The sequence below is a fragment of the Pongo abelii genome, chromosome 17, assembly GCF_028885655.2.
Source record: "Pongo abelii isolate AG06213 chromosome 17, NHGRI_mPonAbe1-v2.0_pri, whole genome shotgun sequence".
In the NCBI taxonomy this organism is placed as follows: Eukaryota; Metazoa; Chordata; class Mammalia; order Primates; family Hominidae; genus Pongo; species Pongo abelii.
Window position 1 is genome coordinate 27,120,576 of NC_072002.2, and position 19,464 is coordinate 27,140,039.

At 38.2% G+C, this 19,464-nt stretch overlaps 1 protein-coding gene across 5 annotated transcripts in view; it reads right to left on the reverse strand.

Annotated features, from left to right (window-relative positions):
- Positions 1-19,464, reverse strand: part of PTPRM (protein tyrosine phosphatase receptor type M) — an 844,030-nt gene that overhangs the window by 496,203 nt on the left and 328,363 nt on the right. For all 5 annotated transcript variants that reach the window (XM_009252252.4, XM_054537539.2, XM_054537541.2 and 2 more), the window contains one exon: positions 8,340-8,418. In XM_009252252.4, coding sequence (XP_009250527.2) covers positions 8,340-8,418 — 79 coding nt within the window. The remainder of the gene's footprint in view (positions 1-8,339; positions 8,419-19,464) is intronic.

Genomic DNA, 19,464 nt, shown 5'->3' on the forward strand with positions numbered 1-19,464 from the left:
CATATCATCACAAACAAGGAAGCGAATTGCTGCCAAAAAGAACAGCCTGGTACTGCTTACTCTAACACTGAGAATCAATATATTTTGCAAACATTTTTTGAATTTAACGATGGACATACAACTAAACTTCCCCATCTAGGATATCAATCATTTTAGCTATTTAGAGGTTTACCATTAGCAGCTAACTAATTCTAGCAAGTCTATCACAATGTAGGGCCTAATAATAATAATAATAATAATAATAATAATAGCTAACATTAACTAAATTCTTAGAATGTGGTAAGCATTGTGATAAATTCTATAAGTACATTAACTAATGTAATCCCTATATTTACTCAGTGAGAAAAACATTATTATTATCTTCTTATACAAATGAGATTATAGGTCCAAAAACGCCAAGTAATTCCTGTGATAGAAGCAGAAAATTTTTCTCTTAACATGTTTCAGGTCAAAGTCAGTTTTGTTTTCCTTGAAAGGTAAGAATAGGCTTTAATGGAATAATTTTTCAAGTGGAAAAACAGATTCAACATTCTTATCAGAGAAAACTAAGGTAGCCACTACATATAAATAACTTTTAGAAGTCGACTATATCTTAAGAAGAATGATATTCCTTTGGAGAAGAGTCCAAATTGTGTTCCCACGTTTAAAATGAAAGGTCAATTCTGAGTCCCACACATCTCTCAACCAAAGCACATGAATCTGTCTTTATTCAGCAGAACGTAATTCTGATAACAATTCTAATTTGTGCTTTGCCACTGCTATTCTTATTTCAATCACACTATTTAATAAATCTTCATTAAAAAATCTAAATTTGGGAGTGGTAAGCAATATGTGACTACATAAATTAATAAGGAAAATACTATTTTAAAAAATAAGAATAATTTTGAATTTAGGAGGCCATATTATAAACTTTAATATTTAAAGAAATTGCTGACTTATTTTCTATTGCCCAAGTAATAATACAGGACAGTCTTGGATTTTGTATTCAATTTATCCAATATACAGCACATGGGTTTAGAAGGGCTTTATCTCTTTTTTACTGTATTATTTTGTTTTTAAATTGGCATCAAAATAATGGGGCATGATTCTGTATAATTTTAAGATTTCAGAATTCAAGGCATCATATATCCCAGTAACTTCATATAATGTTTCATTGCTACATGCCAACATATAAAAAAAGATTATACACCATGCCTAAGTGAGATGCGTTCCAGGACTGCTAGGTTGTTTTAACATCCCAAAATTAATCAATATAATATGCCAGAATATAGGATGGAAACCACATAACAATCTGATAGAGAAAAAGGATTTGCTAAAATCCAACAGCATTTCTTGATAAAAACATCCAACAAACTAGGAAGAAAAAGGAACTTTCTTCCTAAAAACAAGCATTTACAAAACACCACAGCCAACATCATGCTAAAAGACTGAAAGCTTTCCTCCTAAGATGAGGAACAAGACAAGCACTTCTGTTCTTTTCGCTTCTATTCAACATTGCACTGGAGGTTTTAGCCATGGCAAACTAGCAAGAAAAATAATAAAATTCACCTAGGTTGGAAAAATAGGAATCTGGATAACCTACTTGAAGATGACACAATTTTGTATACAGAAAATCCTATGGATCCACCAAAAAACCAATTAGAGCTAAAAAGCAAGTTCATCAAGATCTCGGGATACAAGATCAATACACAAAATCAACTGCATTTCTACAAGCTAGAAATGAACAATCCAAAAATAAAATTAAGAAAACAATTCTATTTAAAACAACTTCAAAATAAAATACTTAGGAATAAATTTAACAAATGAAGAATAGAACTTGTACTCTGAAAACTACAAAACACTATTAAAGGAAATTTTAAAAGACTTCAATAAAAGGAAAGATATCCCACATTCACAGATCACAAAGCCTGATAATGTTAAGATAGCAATAACCCCTCACCCAAACCAGTCTACAGATTCAACACAATCCCTATCAATATACCAGCTGAATTTTTTTGGCTGAAATTGATAAGCTGATTCTCAAATTCATTTGAAAGTACAAGGGATTGGCTGGGCGCAGTAGCTCACGCCTGTAATCCCAGCACTTTGGGAGGCTGAGGTGGGCGGATCACGAGGTCAGGAGATCAAGACCATCCTGGCTAACACAGTGAAACCCCGTCTCTACTAAAAATACAAAAAAAAAAAAAAAATTAGCCGGGCACGGTGGCAGGCACCTGTAGTCCCAGCTACTTGAGAGGCTGAGGCAGGAGAATGGCATGAAACCCAGTAGGTGGAGGTTGAAGTGAGCAGAGATAGCGCCATTGCACTCCAGCATGGGCGACAGAGCAAGACTCTGTCTCAAAAAAAAAAAAAAGAAAGTACAAAGGATTCAGAATAGCCAAAACAATAATGAGAAAAGAACAAACTTGGAAGAACCACTGATCCAAATTTCAAAATTTACTAAAAAGTTACAGTAATCAAAATAGTATCATACTTGTAGCAGAATAGTCATGTAGATCAACTGAATAGAACTGAGGGTCCAGAAATAAGTCTTTATATTTACTAATTAATTTTCAACAAGGGTACCAAGGCAATTTAATGGGGAAAGAACAGTGTGTCAACAAATGGTGCTGGAATAACTGCATATCCATATGCAAAAGAATGAAGTTTCACCACTTTCTTACAGCATACACAAATATTAACTCAAATAGCTCACAGACCTGTAAGTAAGAATTGAAACTATAGGCCGGGCACAGTGGCTCATGCCTGTAATCCCAGCACTTTGGGAGGCTGAGGCAGGCAGAACACCTGAGGTCAAGAGTTCGAGACCAGCCTGGCCAAATTGGTGAAACCCCATCTCTACTAAAAATACAAAATTAGCCGGGCTTGATGGCAGACAACTATAATCCCAGTTACTCAGGAGGCTGAGGCAAGAGAATCACTTAAATGTGGGAGGCGGAGGTTGCAGGGAGCCAAGATCACACCACTGCACTCCAGTCTGGGTGAGAAAGAGAGACTCCATCTCAAAAAAAAAAAAAAAAAAAAAAAATTGAAACTATAAAACTCTTTGGAAAAAACATAGAAAAGCTTTGTGACCTTACAAGAATTATTAGATACAACTCCAAATAGTTGTATCTAAGTGATGAAAGAAAAAACAGAAAATTGGACTTTATCAAAATTTAAACCTTTGTGCTGTTAAGGATACCATCAAGAAAATGAAAAAACAACTCACAGATTGGGGGGAAATGTTTTCGAATCATATATCTGATAAGGAATTTGTATGTAGATATATAAAACCTCTTATAACTGAATAATAAAAAGATAAATAACTCAACTAAAAACGGGGAAAGGATCTGAATAGACGTTTCTCCCAAACATACATATAAATGGCCAATAAGCACATGGAAAGATGCTCAACATCATTAGCCATTAGGTAATCCAAACTACAAACAGATGCCACCTGAAATCCACAAGGATGGCTATGATTTTTTTTAAAGACATAAATATTCGCAAGCATATGAAGAAATTGAAATCATACACTGCTGTTTGAAATGGAAAATGGTGCAGCCAATTTAAAAAACAATTTCACAGTTCTTCAAAATGCTAAAAACAGAGTTACAATGTGACCCAGCAATTCTACTCCTAAGTATATGTCTGAGAGCATGATACCCAAGAGAACTGATAACAAATGTTCACAGCAGCATTATTCCCAATAGCCCAAAGGTGAAACAACCTGAATGTCCATCAACTGATGCATGCTTACATAAAATGTGGTATATCCATGCAATAAAATACTATTTGGTTTTAAGAAGGAGTGAAATATTGATATACACTACAACGTGGATGAACTTTGAAACACGCTAAGTGAAAGAAGCCAGACACAAAGGGCCACATATAGTGTGACTGCATTTAAATGAATATGGAGAACAAGCAAATCTACAGGCACAACAAGTAAATTAATGGTTGCCTACGGCTAGGAGTGGCAGCCAGAGTAAGTCGGGAGAATAGGGTCTAGAGGCAAGGAACCTAAGGCCGAATCATGCTGACTTCCTGGAACTAAATCAAAAGGAAAATCCCAATCTTCCACACCCAAGTGACAAAAGGACCAGAGACTTTGCACACTGCCTCCCCCAACTTTTTCTGGGTGGCAGATGAAAAATTGAAAGTACCTCTGATTGGTCCCCTCCTGCAACCAGTCAGGCTGGTTTTGGGCCAAGTTTTCATTTTATAGGAGTATAACTTTGTAACTTCACTTCAGTCTCTGATTGTTCACTTTCTGCAACCAATCAGATGTTTGCAGAGGGTGTAACTTTGTATCTTCACTTCAGCCTCTGATTGGTCCCCTCCTATGACCAATCAGACTGACCATCGGCCAGTACTTCACTTACACAGGGTGTACACCAAGTAACCAATGGGAAACCTCTAGAGGGTATTTTAAATACCAGAAAATTCAGTCATGGGGATCTTGAGCCACTTGCTTGGGCTGCTCCCACCCTGTGGAGTGTATTTTTCATTTTCAATAAATCTCTGCTTTTATTGCTTCATTCTTTCCTTGCTTTGTTTGTGCGTTTTGTCCAATTCTTTGTTTAAGACACCAAGAACCTGGACACCCTCCACCAGTAACAAGAGAAAATGAAGAATGACTATTAATGGGTGGTGGGTCTTTTGGGGGGATGTTGAAGATATTTTAAATTTGACTGTGGTCGTGGGTACATAACTCTGTGAATAAACTAAAAACTACTGAATTGTACACTTTAAACATGGATAAATTATGTGAGTGATATGTCAATAAATCTATTAAAATTACATATGGCTTTTAAGACATAAAAATACATTATCAGTACCACAAGGTAATAAGAGAAATACCCATATATGCACAGCTCATAATGTATTTAAGAACAGGAGACAACATTAGGAAGCTATTACAATAAAATGCTTCTTTTCTTACCAGGATTATTGAACCAAATTCCAAATATATTTTTAGTGTGCATGCCAAATGCAAAAATTATCTGTTTATTAGAAGTGGTCATATGCTAGAGAGGTGCTGATCCTGCAGAGTCATCTCCACATTTCAGGCTGATCTTGCATCTTATTGTCACTACATTAAAGTCAATTTTATGAGCAACTGTATACTTGTATCAGAATATCTAATATTAAAAAATGTTGTAATGCCTACTCATAAACCTATATGAATCCAAATAAGAGCCTTTACAGTGAAGCAAATGAGATTCGGCAATTTTGCAGCCATTTGGAAAGCATAGTTTTAGATATAAAATATTAATGCTCCTTTAGGATTTAAATTTAATGAACATCAAAATTTCAAAATAATTCATTATGAAATCTTGATAAGAAAGCTCATAAAATATTACCTGTAAAGCTTTCATTTTAAGAACAAACTATTGCCTTCTTTAAAATCTTTATTTGCATGTTTCCCGCATTAACTTAGAGATTCAGGAAAAAATAAGCTAAGGAAGAGCTATCATCAAAACCATTTAAGGCTTTCAGTTCACAACGCTGTTGTACCATACATCACCTTGGTACAGAGCCTGTTTTGCAATTCTGTGCCCTCACAGCAGTTCCCAAAGCCAATTAGGTATTAGCACAGGTATTCTCCAAAGGAGAGAACATAAACACCATTTCTATGGCTATAGGAAGCTATCTCCTATGGGAAGAACAAAATTGCATGAGACATGTTTTAGGAAGGCACTGATAAGCATGAAGTCTTTAGGTCTTTGCTGCACACAATGACTAAAATCCAGTAAAATGGAAGGCGCTACACTTCAGGAGCTATTATGTTGGCTAGTGGCCAGATGTGGAAGATGGAGCCCAGGATATGTAATAGAAAGCCATGTGCAACCTTGACTGCAGCCACCACACCTGCACCCAGTACATCTGCCTTGCTGTGAGCTCTGCTCTAAGAAACAGGGAGGCAGACTATGTCATTAGAGTGCTCAGCACTTAGTAGGCATGCAATTACGGCTCTTATGTTTTTAACCTCCTAGTAAGAAGTGAATCAAAGTCCATGAACTTTGTGCATATTAGAAGATCTCACAGCACTTTTCTAGCTGGAGGCTATTACTCTGAGGATTTGGCTGAGTTCCAGCTCAGGTAATTGCATTCTGCTTCCTAAATTTACCCTGCTGTTTCAATTAGGTACAGCCTTGATGGTTTTCCTGCCTTTTCATGAAATGGGAGGGGACAGGGAATCTTCTTGAACGCCCTAGTTTTGCTGACAACAGAAGAAAAGACAAATGTAACATGACACAAAAGTAACACCTGCCTTTGTAATGAACGAATGATTGCTTTATGTTAACTTCAATGTTTGGCAAGCTTCAAAGCACCAAATAAAGATATCAGAGACAGCAAAACCCCTTTAGAAGGAATTAAGACACCTGTGTCATGATACCTTCATCAGGTAACAACCACACAGGCCTTCTCTATAAAGCTTAACAAAGAGGGTCCCGGTGGTCTATTCAAATCCATGCAATAAAAAGCTGAGCCAATCCTGCAAATGTTTCCATTTTTATTATTGTAGATGTAACCATTCTTTCATAATTTTGCATAGGGTCATCAGGAAAGACCCATGAAATGTATGAACTAGCCAGTTTCTCTTTAATGCCAGAGATCCTAAAAATAAAGCAGGTTATCATCCCTCAGATGGCCAAAAATTTGAAGTCTGGTAATATCAATTTTGAACAAAGATATAGGGAAAATAAAGCTACCATGCATTGCTGGTGGGAATATAAACTGGTTCAGACACTTTTCATAGCATTTTGGCAGCATCCAATAAAACTAAGAACGTCTCTGCACTACATCCCAGCAATTCAGCCTCTAAGAACACACTCCACTGAGGCTCTCAACACTGCACCAGTAGGCACATCCATAATGCTCACTGCAGCAATATTTAATTGAGAAAAACTGGGAGGAAACACTAAATGTTCATAAAATACTAGAAAAATAGAATGTACTAAATCCATATGATAGAATACCATGGATTGTGGATTGACCTAAAATATCTAACACTTAAGTAAAAAAAAAAAAAAAAAAAAAGAATACAGAGAAATTTGTATGGCTGGAAACCATTCATTAGCATTTATAAAAGGCAATCCTTACTTTTTTGCTTTTATAAACCCACGGGGATTATGGGAAAGAGCACACACATGCACACACACACACACACACACACACACATTTGCAGTGTTCAGTTGCTCAGCACTATATGTTTCTCGGTAAAAGTTGAGGCCCAGCTCCCTTGACAGAGTGGGAAAAGCCAACAACTCACTTTCCTAGTCACACCAATTGCCAGGCATGAATGAGTGCGTGATCTAGCTCGCTCACCCTGACTATCCCCCTCAGGGCTTTGCATCTAAGGCCAAAGATGCCAAGGCCCAGAATCAGCACAGAATGTCTAGGCAAGGGTCATCTTCCACGGGTAAGGTGCACAGAGACACAGCGCCAGCTCCCCTTGTCCTCGCAGCTGGCTCCCCTGCCATAGTGATTGCTGTGGCTGCTTGCGTAGCCTCACTTTGGGGGCCTGATCATCATCTGAGTCTAGACCACCAGTGTTCTTAGGAATAGCACTGCCCTCCAATTCTCTATCAATAGGATGCCTTTTCTGCTTCAAGCAGCTACAGTCTGTTGCTGTGTGCAGACTAGACACCATAACAGGTGCAACAACCAGCTCACCACTGTGGTGGTCCCTAGGGGGCGGGGTTTGGGGAGAAACAGATCTAGCAATCTGTACTATTTTATTTAAGGAAAAAGGTTCATATACAAATATGATAAACTGTTAGTTGTTCATAGTAGATATTTTAAAAATTGTATGTTTATCACTTGTACCTTTTTTAAAGTATTAATTTTTAAAAGACGAAGAGCAGGCCATTTCTGGGGTCCCCAGGTGGTTTAGGTAGGTGTCTTTTATTTGACAGATCCCAGGCCTGTTTGCAGCTATATCATCTGAAACCATGTGATAAATACCAAAGAACTGTGCCAAAAACATACTTAGAAACAAAATGCACAGATTCTCAATATTTAACTATGTGCTACTACTGAAAAGGGAATTCTAAAGACCATGGCAACAAATAAACATGTTCTTTGCAAAGATGTCTGAGCATGCCAAAGAATTCCTTGATTCCCCATTCCTGAACCAAATTTTAAAATACTTAGACTTATACAAACCATGGCATTTACATTAAGTATATGCTTTTGGATTTCTGGGCTGGCAAACCAACAATACAGGCCTGTCAGGGAACTGTCTTGGCAGGATGACCTCTTCACAGGTTTTCATCCCTTCTCTTCATTCATAATGTAAACATGCCCCCAGTGATGTACCCGAATATTTACAAGTAAAGACAACTTACTACACGGATGTCCTAACACCTTCACCTCATCGATAGCGAGATAGCCTTGATGTCCAGAAGTTATCACTTCAAAAATCACCTGGAAAATTAAGAAAGATTTATATTATTTATTCATTTTGTCTTACTTTTACCAAGTATCTCCTATATATAAGACACATAATTTCATTTATTCTTTCACCAATTCATTCATTCATGTATGTAACATCTGCTAGTCAATGTTCCAGGTTCTAGACTACAAAGATAGGCAAGACCCCACCCCAGTCTTCCGGGAGGTCAATAGGTAGCGAATGGGTTAGACAGAACCCCAACTTAGAAAACCCATAGTGAAAGGATACTTCATGGGGTTGCAGGGAATGACACACACACTGTAGGAAAAGCAAGGAAGCTCACAGGATAGTGAGTTGGCACAGACGGCAACTTGTTGGTGGGTAAGCTGCTTGGGTGGGAGATGGGGACACTGAGATAGAAGAGGCTTTGGGGTTACCTCTCCAACAGTTTCAGCAAATAGAAAGGATTCCCCACCCAAAGCCAGAGTTGAGCTTGTGAGAGATCCTGAACATGAAACTAAGTCTAAAGAAGACTTTTAAGGTTGCACTGTATGTTAAACCCACTGCCATACACACATTAGGATTGTGGTTGTTTCCCTCATGAGACAACGTTAAGATTCAGATTGCTTTAGGCGACCTAAACCTTTTCTGAAGGTTCTGAAAGTAACTCTCTGACCACACTGGACCATGTGGGGTAGTAAGATTTACACAAGTGAAAAAAAATACAGTAAGTGTAATGAAAGAAGAGTGCAGCGTACTAGAAGAATATACACCTGGAGGACCTCCCATGAGGAGGTGAAATCTGTGCCAATAGCTACAGGATGAGAAGGAGCTAACAGTGTGAAGAGGACCAGGCTCAGTCCCGGGCACATGTGAAGGCCCTGAGGTGGTGGTGACCATGGCCTTCAAGGGGAGAATTGGGACCTACTGCCACAAAGGTCAGCTGTGGCCAGGCTGCAGAAGACTCCACTTTAGGACATAGACACCAGGAAAGATAGCCTATTAATAATGCGGTGAAGAGACTATGCTAACTGAAAATCAGACAATAAAGCTATGAATCAAGAGGAAAATAATATAAAAATGTCCACAATGGCAAAATCAAGAGGGCGTTAGCTCTTCCTTGATAATTGGAGAAGCAAGAGAAGAGGAAAAGGCCTACATGCCTGGAGGTTCTAAGAATGGTGGAGTTTTTTGAGATGGTGGAGCCACTTCAGAGAAATTAAGGCAAAAAAGAAAGAACCAGGGCTGGGCGCAGTGGCTCAGGCCTATAATCCCAGCAATTTGGGAGGCCGAGGCGGGCAGATCACCTGAGGTCAGGAGTTCGAGACTAGCCTGGCCAATATGGTGAAATCCCATCTCTACTAAAAATACAAAAATTAGGTGGACATGGTGGCATACACCTGTAATCCCAGCTACTCAGGATGCTGACACAGGAGAATCGCTTGAATCTGGGGGGCAGAGGTTGCAGTGAGCCGAGATTGTGCCACTGCACTCCAGCCTGGGCAACAAGAGCGAAACTCAGTCTCAAAAAAATAAAAAAAAAAAAAGGAAAGAAAGAAAGAACCAGTAAAAGGTTTATCAATTTTCTTAATCTGATTAATTGACTAAAGGTGTCAGTTGTCAGGCTATCATTTAAAAGATCCACGTGAATGTTATTTTGACCTCCCTTTACACATAGAATGAAACTATCTCACCGGGGAACCATGACTTATGATGGTAAGTCTTAAAATACAGCCTAACCATTGCACTCTTGGAGATTCATCCCAGAGAAATGTAAACTTTCATTCATATAAAAATCTGCACATATCATGTTTACAGAAGCTTTATTCATAATAGCCAAACAACAGAAACAGCCCAGATGTCCTTCAACTGGTAAATAACACACTGTGGTCCATCCACAGTATTAAATACTACTCAGCAATAAAAAGGAGCAAATTAATGATGTACCTAACAACTTGGGTGAACTTCCCGATAACTATGGTGAGTGAAAAACACCAATCCCTGAAGATCATGTACTCTATGATTCAATTTATGTAACATTTTGTAATGTTAAGATTCTAGAAATGGAGGACAAATTAGTGGTTTCCAGGGGTAGGAATGGAGGAAGATGAGACAGGAGGGAGATGGGTTTGCTTACAAAAGGACATCACCACCACTCCTTATGTTGGTGGAATTGTTTAGCATCTTCACTGTGGTGGGAGATACACAAGCCTATTCAGGTAACAAAGTTGTACAGAACAAATTGTACATATTTGTACAATTGTACAGAATGCAATTGTACTATAGTTTTGTAAAATGTTGGCATTCTGGGAAATGGCATAACACGTACTCAAGAATATCTTTTTTCTTACTACTGCATGTGACTCTACAATGATTTCCATAAAAATTTCAATTTATAAAAGTAATTATAAGTTAACATTTACTAAGCACATGTTACATACACTAGGAAGATATCATTCCATTATCTCATTAGTTCATACAAAAAAATAAAGAATTTCATGTTTCAAAAAAATGAAATCTTTAGATACAAAGTAATTGTCTATAAATGCAATGAGTCTATCGTAGATGCAATCTTTAAACTCATTTTTTCTGATTCCAAATATGACATGTTCACTTCTACACATTGCTCAAACAAAAACTTTGATCCTAGGCCTGCATTATTTTGTGTATGCGATGGATGTGAAACTGGAGAAAGCAATCAGCAGAGCCCAGAGTGGAAAAGCTCAAGAGGCTTCCTAGAGTACAGGGACAGAAGCCATCCCAGAAACTCTTGCTAGACTAGATGACACTGTGCCACAACACTATTACAATAACATATAACACAGTGGAGAGAAAAGGCACAACAGAAAACCAGAAATGAAATAAAACTTCATCCTGTTCGTAAGTTTAATAAATAGTTTCCACTGACAATACAAGAGAAAGGAAGATATGCACGGATATTCCTGCAATGGGACCCTGCTAATTTATCTCTCTACTACTAAAGTCTATAAGAAGACAATTGAGAGTACAAAAGGAAAATGAATATTGAGAGCAAGTAAAGGAAAAAGCATTCCTGAGGCTCTCAAAACAGGTCCCCTGAATAACAGTCACATCCTGCCTCCCAGGAAACAGCTACAGTTGGCACTGCAGGAACCTGCAAGCTGCTCTGATACAACAGCTACTGCAGGGACAGCTGAGGGGTGGCTGCTGATGCTACCACTACCAGCTACCCAAGAGCACGGATGCTGTGGTTAGAAAAATGTATTTTGAAAACTAAATGCAGAAATGTTCATCAGACCTTCCTTCATCCCACCTGCCATCCTCTCTTCCTTCTTCTCTCTTATTCATCCATGCATTCATTCATTCAATGAACTCAAGGCTCTACTGAGTGCCATCTCTCTGCCAGGCACTGTGATAAGCACTTGGAATATATCATGGATAGAACAGCTGAAGAAATCTTTCCTCATCAAAACTATCTTTCATATTGAAATTTTATTTTGCTTTATCAACTACAATGTCTAAAGCTTCTTGTAAAAATGGAATTATCCTTATTCTTTGAAGGGAATGCATTACCTTTTAGAACGTAGTGTACATGTGAGACGTGCTCGTGTGGATCTACTTTTAAGTTGATCTGTATGTGTAAATTTAATCCATAATGTTTTGTTTAAAGCTATACAGGGTCATACCCCTACCAAAGCAAAGGAGAGTACAAAAAAAAGGGCAGAGAAGATCTGAGACCTGGAAGAGCCATCTAGACTTCTCTAGATCTGTTTTTTCATCCATCGTGTCAAAGAATGGATGACTCTCAGAAGTTTTACGCTAACAAATTCTGAGTCTTTTAGTCCAAATATTTATAAAATATCTACCGCATGCTTTGGAAGATCTAAGCAATGCAGACAGTTGTATAAAATGTAAGCTTTAGTTAGGGAAAAAACAAGAAACATGAATGATGAAAGAATAGAACAAGATAGCAATGGCCAAATGACAGATTCAATAAACACAGCTCACAGCAATGGGATCCTTTCCTGCCACAGAACCATGACTCCTCCTCTCCAAACAAGCCAGGAAACCTGTGCCACAGCCACACAACCCCAGCGCAGAGCTTCAGCCTGCTAGTATCAACTCATGGATTTCCCAGCAACTATCTGCCTTCATCCCTGTGGACTAGAGGCAAAGAGAGTCTCAGAAACAAGCCAATGCACCCCATATTTCCCAGCAAGACGACTTGTCAGCAAGGCCACAAAAAAGAATTAAAGACAAGCTTCTATCTGCAATTTTATTTGCTCCCCTCAGTCTTCCAACTAGAATATCAAGAGGCAAAGAACGACAGCATCTGACTACAAATATGTTTCCTGCCCGCTCTGAGTTTAATTAGAAACTTAAAGAAGTAAACTTCTCAAACTTGGCAGGTTCCAGCACTGACTCAAAGCTAATTGCAGAGTCAAGAAGAGAAAAACAATCTTTGTCGATACGTTTATGTGTGCATGCCTACCCATACATACATACAAAATTAATACATAATATATAAACAAAAGTTTCTTATGTCATACATTTGTGTCACAAGTTTGAAGCAATAACTTCTATGTTTATTAAAACCATGTTCTAGTTCTTTCTTAGAAACTTGTTAAGGGACTTATGAGTAGAAGTTTTATTAGCTGCTTCATCAAGTTTACAACTTAGTATGCAACTGTCTCAATACATACTACAATTATAAAGCAGATATGAGCTGTACTGGAGAGTTTCCTATTGTGAAATAAATATGAGTAAATGAAGCTATCTGAATTTAGATGCCATACAGTAGTCTGAGACTACCTATTTTAAACACCCAACCATTGAGGGATTTCCCTTTGTTTTTTTTCTAAAAAACAAGAGGATTAAAACTTGCAGCTCAGGCCGGGCACAGTGGTTCATGCCTGTAATCCCAGCATTTTAGGAGGCCAAGGTGGGTGGATCACAAGGTCAAGGGATCGAGCCCATCCTGGCCAACATGGTGAAATCCGTCTCTACTAAAAATACAAAAATTAGCCGGGCGTGGTGGCTGGCACCTGTAGTCCCAGCTACTCGGGAGCCTGAGGCAAGAGAATCGCTTGAACTCGGGAGGCAGAGGTTGCAGTGAGCCAAGATTGTGCCACTGCACTGCAGCCTGGCGACAGAGTGAGACTCCGTATCAAAAAAGAAAAAAAAAACATGCAGCTCAAAGGATGAGGGTCATCTTAAACACGTTTCTTATGAACAGATTTTGGAATTCTGTTCAAGGTTCCACTGTTGTGAACTCTGGCTATCTGGCAAATTTTCCATTATGTATACCTCTCTAGCCAGTGCCCTTATAAGGCTTCAAAAGCAAAAATAATCTTTTTTCTCTTTTTGTCAAATAAGGAACTACTCTAATGAAAAGTACAGGTATTGCTCTAGTGAAGCATACCAAGTGTGTGCAGAACCCAGTGGGAATCATAGGAATGTCTGAAAATGCCAGCATCTGGATCGAAAAAGATTGAGGTCAGAGGAAACAGTAACATGAGAATACCAACAGTACCATTGGAAAAGGAAAAAAGAAACGTGTAAGAAATTGATTTGGGGATGTGCCATGTTCATTTTTATGAAACAGAACAAAATATATTGAAAATATTCTATATTAAAAGGTTTGAATTTCTTATGGAGCCATGTACCAAGTTTTTCTTCAAAAAGAATAATTTAGTAATTCAAAAAAAACTATTTATTTGTATACTTCCATGTCCCAGGTATCCTTTGCATATATTATCTAATTTTCCCCCGTCAATTATGTGAGGTAAGTCATATTAGCTCCCTTTCAGGGATAAGATGACTTAGAAAGGTTAAGTAATTTTTCTGAGTTCACACAAGTAGTTACAGAGTTGGGTCTAATCCTAGATCTATTTTGCTTCCAAGTCTGGACTCTTTTCATGTTGCCAAACTGCCTAACTAGCAAGTGTGAGAGACTATATGTATATAGAATACCTTTACATACCTATATACACACACAGACACACACACACACACACACACCTTTTAATGTATAGATACACAGGTTCTAAAATTTTTACATCCAGATTTATAAGAAATATAGCAATTGGGAAGACTGATATGGCATAGTTTTGACAGCATCAAGTTTAATACAAGAGTTGGCAAACTACAGCCCATGGCCAAATCTGTCCCACCACCTGTTTTTATATCGCTCACAAGCTAAAGATGGTTTTTATAGTTTTCACTGGTGGGAGAAAACAGAAAGAAGAATATTTTGTGATACAGGAGAATTATATGAAATTCAGATTTCAATGTCCATGAATAAAGTTTTATTGGAACAAAGCCACGTTTATTCATTTACATGTTGGCTACGGCTGCTTTTATACAACAGCAGCAGAGTTGAGTAGCTGCCACAGACAGCGTTTGGACTGTAAAGCCTGAAATATTTACTATCTAGCCTCCTGTTTTTAGAGAAAACTTTCCTGCTTGGCTCACCAATGCACCATCATTACTCTGATTAACAAGAAAGCACATGTCAAAATCAATACTTTATCACAGCCAAATACAATATGCCTTGCGCTCCATGGGGGAGCCTCACATTCCAGCAATGAGAAGACCCTGTCCCTGGCTTGACTTGTTTTCAATTATATTACATGTGTGGTTTTCTAAATACCCACTTAAGTTTGTAATATCATTATCAAATTTTTAAAATACATATTTGCAATATACCAAAACAAAGCCAGAAAAATTAATTACTTCATAGGCCTCAAAATATCAGAAAAATTAAAAATAAAATAAAATAAAACCTAACTCATTTAGAAGTCAAAAATCTTCTGTAAAGACACTGAACTACTGAGAATTAGTAACACTTTAATATTAAAACCTACCCTAAGATCTCATTTTATACCATCTTCTTTGGTGTTAGCTAAATTTGGACTAAATGGTTTTTGTTTGTTGTTTTTACTGAAACAAACATTTTTAGGAAAAATGTTTTTGCCCTTTAGCCCAATCTAAATTGTGATTATTTTAAAAGTTGTGGGTCTGACAGAATCACAGAGTCACCTTATCTTATTATGAAATAATTTTGTCACAACACAGAACTTAGTTTTGTATCACTTTTTTTGGTCTTGGCTTGACAGAAAATACAGTCAATCCTCATTATTCAAGGCTCATATTTGTGAATTTGCTACTCCCTAAAATTTATTTGTAACTCCCAAAAATCAATACTTGCAAAGCTTTCATGGTATCTGCGGACGTGCACAGAGCAGTAAAAAATGTGAGTTGCTCAACACACATGTTCCTAGCTGAGGTCAGGCAGGGCAATGTTCTGTCGCCTTGTTTCAGCTCTGATACCATAAAAGAGTATCCTTATCATGGTCTAGTTAGTGCCATGCTTTTCCATTTTTGTGCTTCTTTTTGGTGACGTTGCTTTTTAAAATGAACCCAAGTATAGTGCTTCAGGGCTGTCTAGTGCTCCTGAGAGTGCAAGGACGCTAAGATGAGCCTTAAGGAAAAAATACACATGTTAGAAGCACTCCAGTCAGCATGAGTTACAGTGCTACTGGCCTTCGCCATAGGTTCAAAGTTAATGAATCAACAACATAAATTACATACAGCATCTTTAAACAGAAACACACATAAAATGAGGTTATGTATTGATCAGTAGACAAAAACATTACAAAAACATAGTGACCAAAGGCTCACAGGAACCTAACCCCATATTTCCTATAGAAGTAGTTCAGTATTCACTAATTCAGTGTTCTCTGTAATTTTACAGAACATAACTGCTGCAAATAATCGAGAATCAACTCTATTCATGTGATGTGGTTCACTCTGAGTCTCCATTTCACTGTTTTGCTGATAACGCCCAGATATTTGCAGCCCTGGGATGTAAGAAAATGTAGAATAGAGAGAATCAATATTCATTCAGCCTCAACTAATAACATTTCAGGAGACAAGATGTTGTATCCCTATAGCCTTTGGAGACTGTGGGAAAAGCCATTTGCTTTTAGAGAGGAAACAACTGGTTAAACCAGTTGTTTAAACTGACTATTGCTCTCATTTGCTCATGAAAATCCATCCTGGATGCTGGCCTCTGAGAGGTTTGACATCAGGCTATCCTTCAGATGTCTACCAAACAGAAGAAATGCAGAAGCAGTTTAACACCACAGCCTCCCTGATCCTCCCTGCTTCAGTGAAGAGCAAAATTAGCTTTCCATGCTGCCACTTTTCCTTGCTATGTGGAAGCAAAGAAAGGGGATTTGCTTACCAACACAGATACTCACCAAGGAAAATGTGCTGGTAGAAGTCATTAGTCAGTTCCCTAGAACAAAGGGGATCAAACGTTGGTTCTCCCACACATTACCTAGTCTATCCTTCTGGTTTTGATTTTAAAAAAATGCAAAGGTGGGTCACACCCATTTACAAAAACTTTATCTTGTTTGTGTCAAATGAGTTACATAAAAATAAAACATATACAGTAAAGTTTCTGTAATATTAAAGAGTCCAGGCAAAACCACAAAACATGTCACATTAAGAATCAGGAGAAAAATATTCAAGCATTTGTATTTGTATTGACATGTTATCAGAAAATAAAATAAAAATCTACTTTGGGAAAGGTAAAGGCACTCAAAAGACAGCAAAATTTGCAATGGAGCTAATTATTAGTGCTTGCAATGTTATTTTTAAATGTCTTCACCTGTTTTTCCTACCAATAACACAACCTTCCTCACTTTTCTCTTTGTTTCCTCCTTCCCTTTAGAGAAAAGTATGATATAATCATCAGTCATATACTCATTCAAGAGGCCGTGCATAGAAATTAAGGTAGAGGACAAAAATATGGCTTAGAAGTCATAAAGAACCGGGTTGATATGCATATAGCAGCAGACCATGCAGAGATTAAGATGGTAAATAATAGAAGTACTTATCCTTTATCATCACATAAGAAGTACAAGTTAAGAATGAAATTTAGAGATGTGGCAGGTTTTAAAAAATAATCAAAAATAAGATCTTTGAGGATGAAAAAAAATCACGCAATTGTTCTACTTCCTAAATACAGTTCTAAGTCAATATTAAACTGACAACCTACTGTGTCCCCAGTGGTTTCTTGAAACATATTGTCTTTTTTAAGCACAAAATGCAGAGTATCAGGGCACCTACTAGACTAGCTTTCCTGCTTGAGAGAGAGTGATATTTCACTGCCACAGCAAATTCCCCACATCCTCTAGAGGCATGAAGCAATTCAGTTGTCTTGCACTTGGAATAAGGGCCATAGCCAAGGAATTTATGGAGTCAAAGTATGTTCTATTTTTCAACTGGCACATATCAGTATTTCCCAAGTGTACTTCAGGGAACACTAGACTCAAGAAATACTCAGCAAAGCCCAAATTCTGGCTCCAGCTGGGCACCCACACTCGCCATGTGTCCTTCCCGGAGATTCAAAAACACTCCTAGCCTCCGAAATGGCCTGCAGAATGAAGCAGTTCTACTTTGTTTAACCCAGTACTTCTTTCCATTTTGGTCAATTAATGCCTCCTAACATTCCCTGGATTTGTGGAACACAATCTAGAAAAGACCCACCAATTCAACTCTAAAACACTGTCTCTAGGCAGCAAGTGTATGCGGGCCTGCTGTCACTTAGCTGTGGCTTTACATGGCTTTGTAGTAAAATCAGTGGACTGAAGGCAAATACAGCAAAGAAACAGGCACCGAGCTAGCTGTGCAGGGGAATAAAGTTTGCAGCAAAATGTGAAAAGATAGGTAAGATCAAGTCATCCCTATTCCCTCAACTCCTCATTTACCAGGAAAGATGTCAGACTGATAAGGGTGAATCTTGGTTTAGTGCTCCTCTCCCCAGTACAAGCTCCTTTGAGTCCTTGCTGCACAAAGAACTCCGAGCAGGGCCCAAGCTGAATCCACACCTAATCTTCTCCCAGGACCCTTCAGTATATCTAAGGCATTTGTTTTAACAAGGAGGCTCTCATGAACCAACAAGGCTCTCATATTTGATAACTTTATCCTCCCATTCCCTGTAGTCCCTGCCCACCCTCCCCAGCCCCACTTCTTTATGGACAGCCATGGGGGAAGGAGATTTTCAGCTACCTATGCATTGTTTCTCTTTTTAAAGCAACCATTTATATCAAAGATCACTGCCTCCCTGGCCTCTGACTGGGCTCAAAATCACTGTCTTCTGAAAGCAGAGAGGAAGGCTGAAATTCTGGGTGGGAGCTGAGGCTTCTGGGGTGCATGCATGATTAGAATATGAAGAAATCCATCTGTGGCTGTCTCCTTTGCCTCAGGGTGTAGGGGTGGGAAACAGAAGGCAGGGGTGCAGAATCAAAGCAGAGTTCTTTTTTTTTTTATCAGCACAATAAAGCAATAGGGCGAGTGCATGAGGAAAATATTATTTTTCAAATGGCAAAAAATCAATGTCTAAATCAAAGGAAGCAGGTGCCCTGAGGATGGCAGGTACCTGCCCTTCCCCACTGCTTCCCAACCACAGGAGGGCAGGTCCACACAGAAGCATTAGGAAAAACATTAATTAAGGAATTACATATGTGTTAATGACTAAATACTTGGCAATTTATGTTTTAAGGAACAGTAATTAACCTGCAATTAGCTGTATTCCATGCAGATTACCATTGTGATGTGTACCTGTAGCATACTATTCTATTATAAACAGTAAAAACTACATGAAATGACTACTGTGGCAAGAACACTTTACTCTGCTAAGAAACTTTTCAAAATTCTATAAGTGTCTAACGATGTTAATATTAAAGCTAGAGGAAAAAACTGTGAAAGTGAGATGCCCCAAAAGACCTATTATGGTTATCAAAAGTACACAGGACACTTGTGTCTAGATTGACTGAAAACTTCCCCTAGTCCAACAATTGCAGAGTTCAGATGCTGATCAAGATGAAAATTAACTCAGTATTTTGTAGCCAAAGCGAAGTGAGAAATGGACGTTCTGGAAGAAGGCCCAGAAGGTCATGGGAAATAGCCAACTGAAGAGCCCAACACAGCGGTCCCTGAATGCAACCCAAGGGCACTTGGTCCTTGAGATGCAGTCAAAGAAGTCCAGGGAAGGGAGAACTGCACGGACCCTGACAGAACCTCACCTT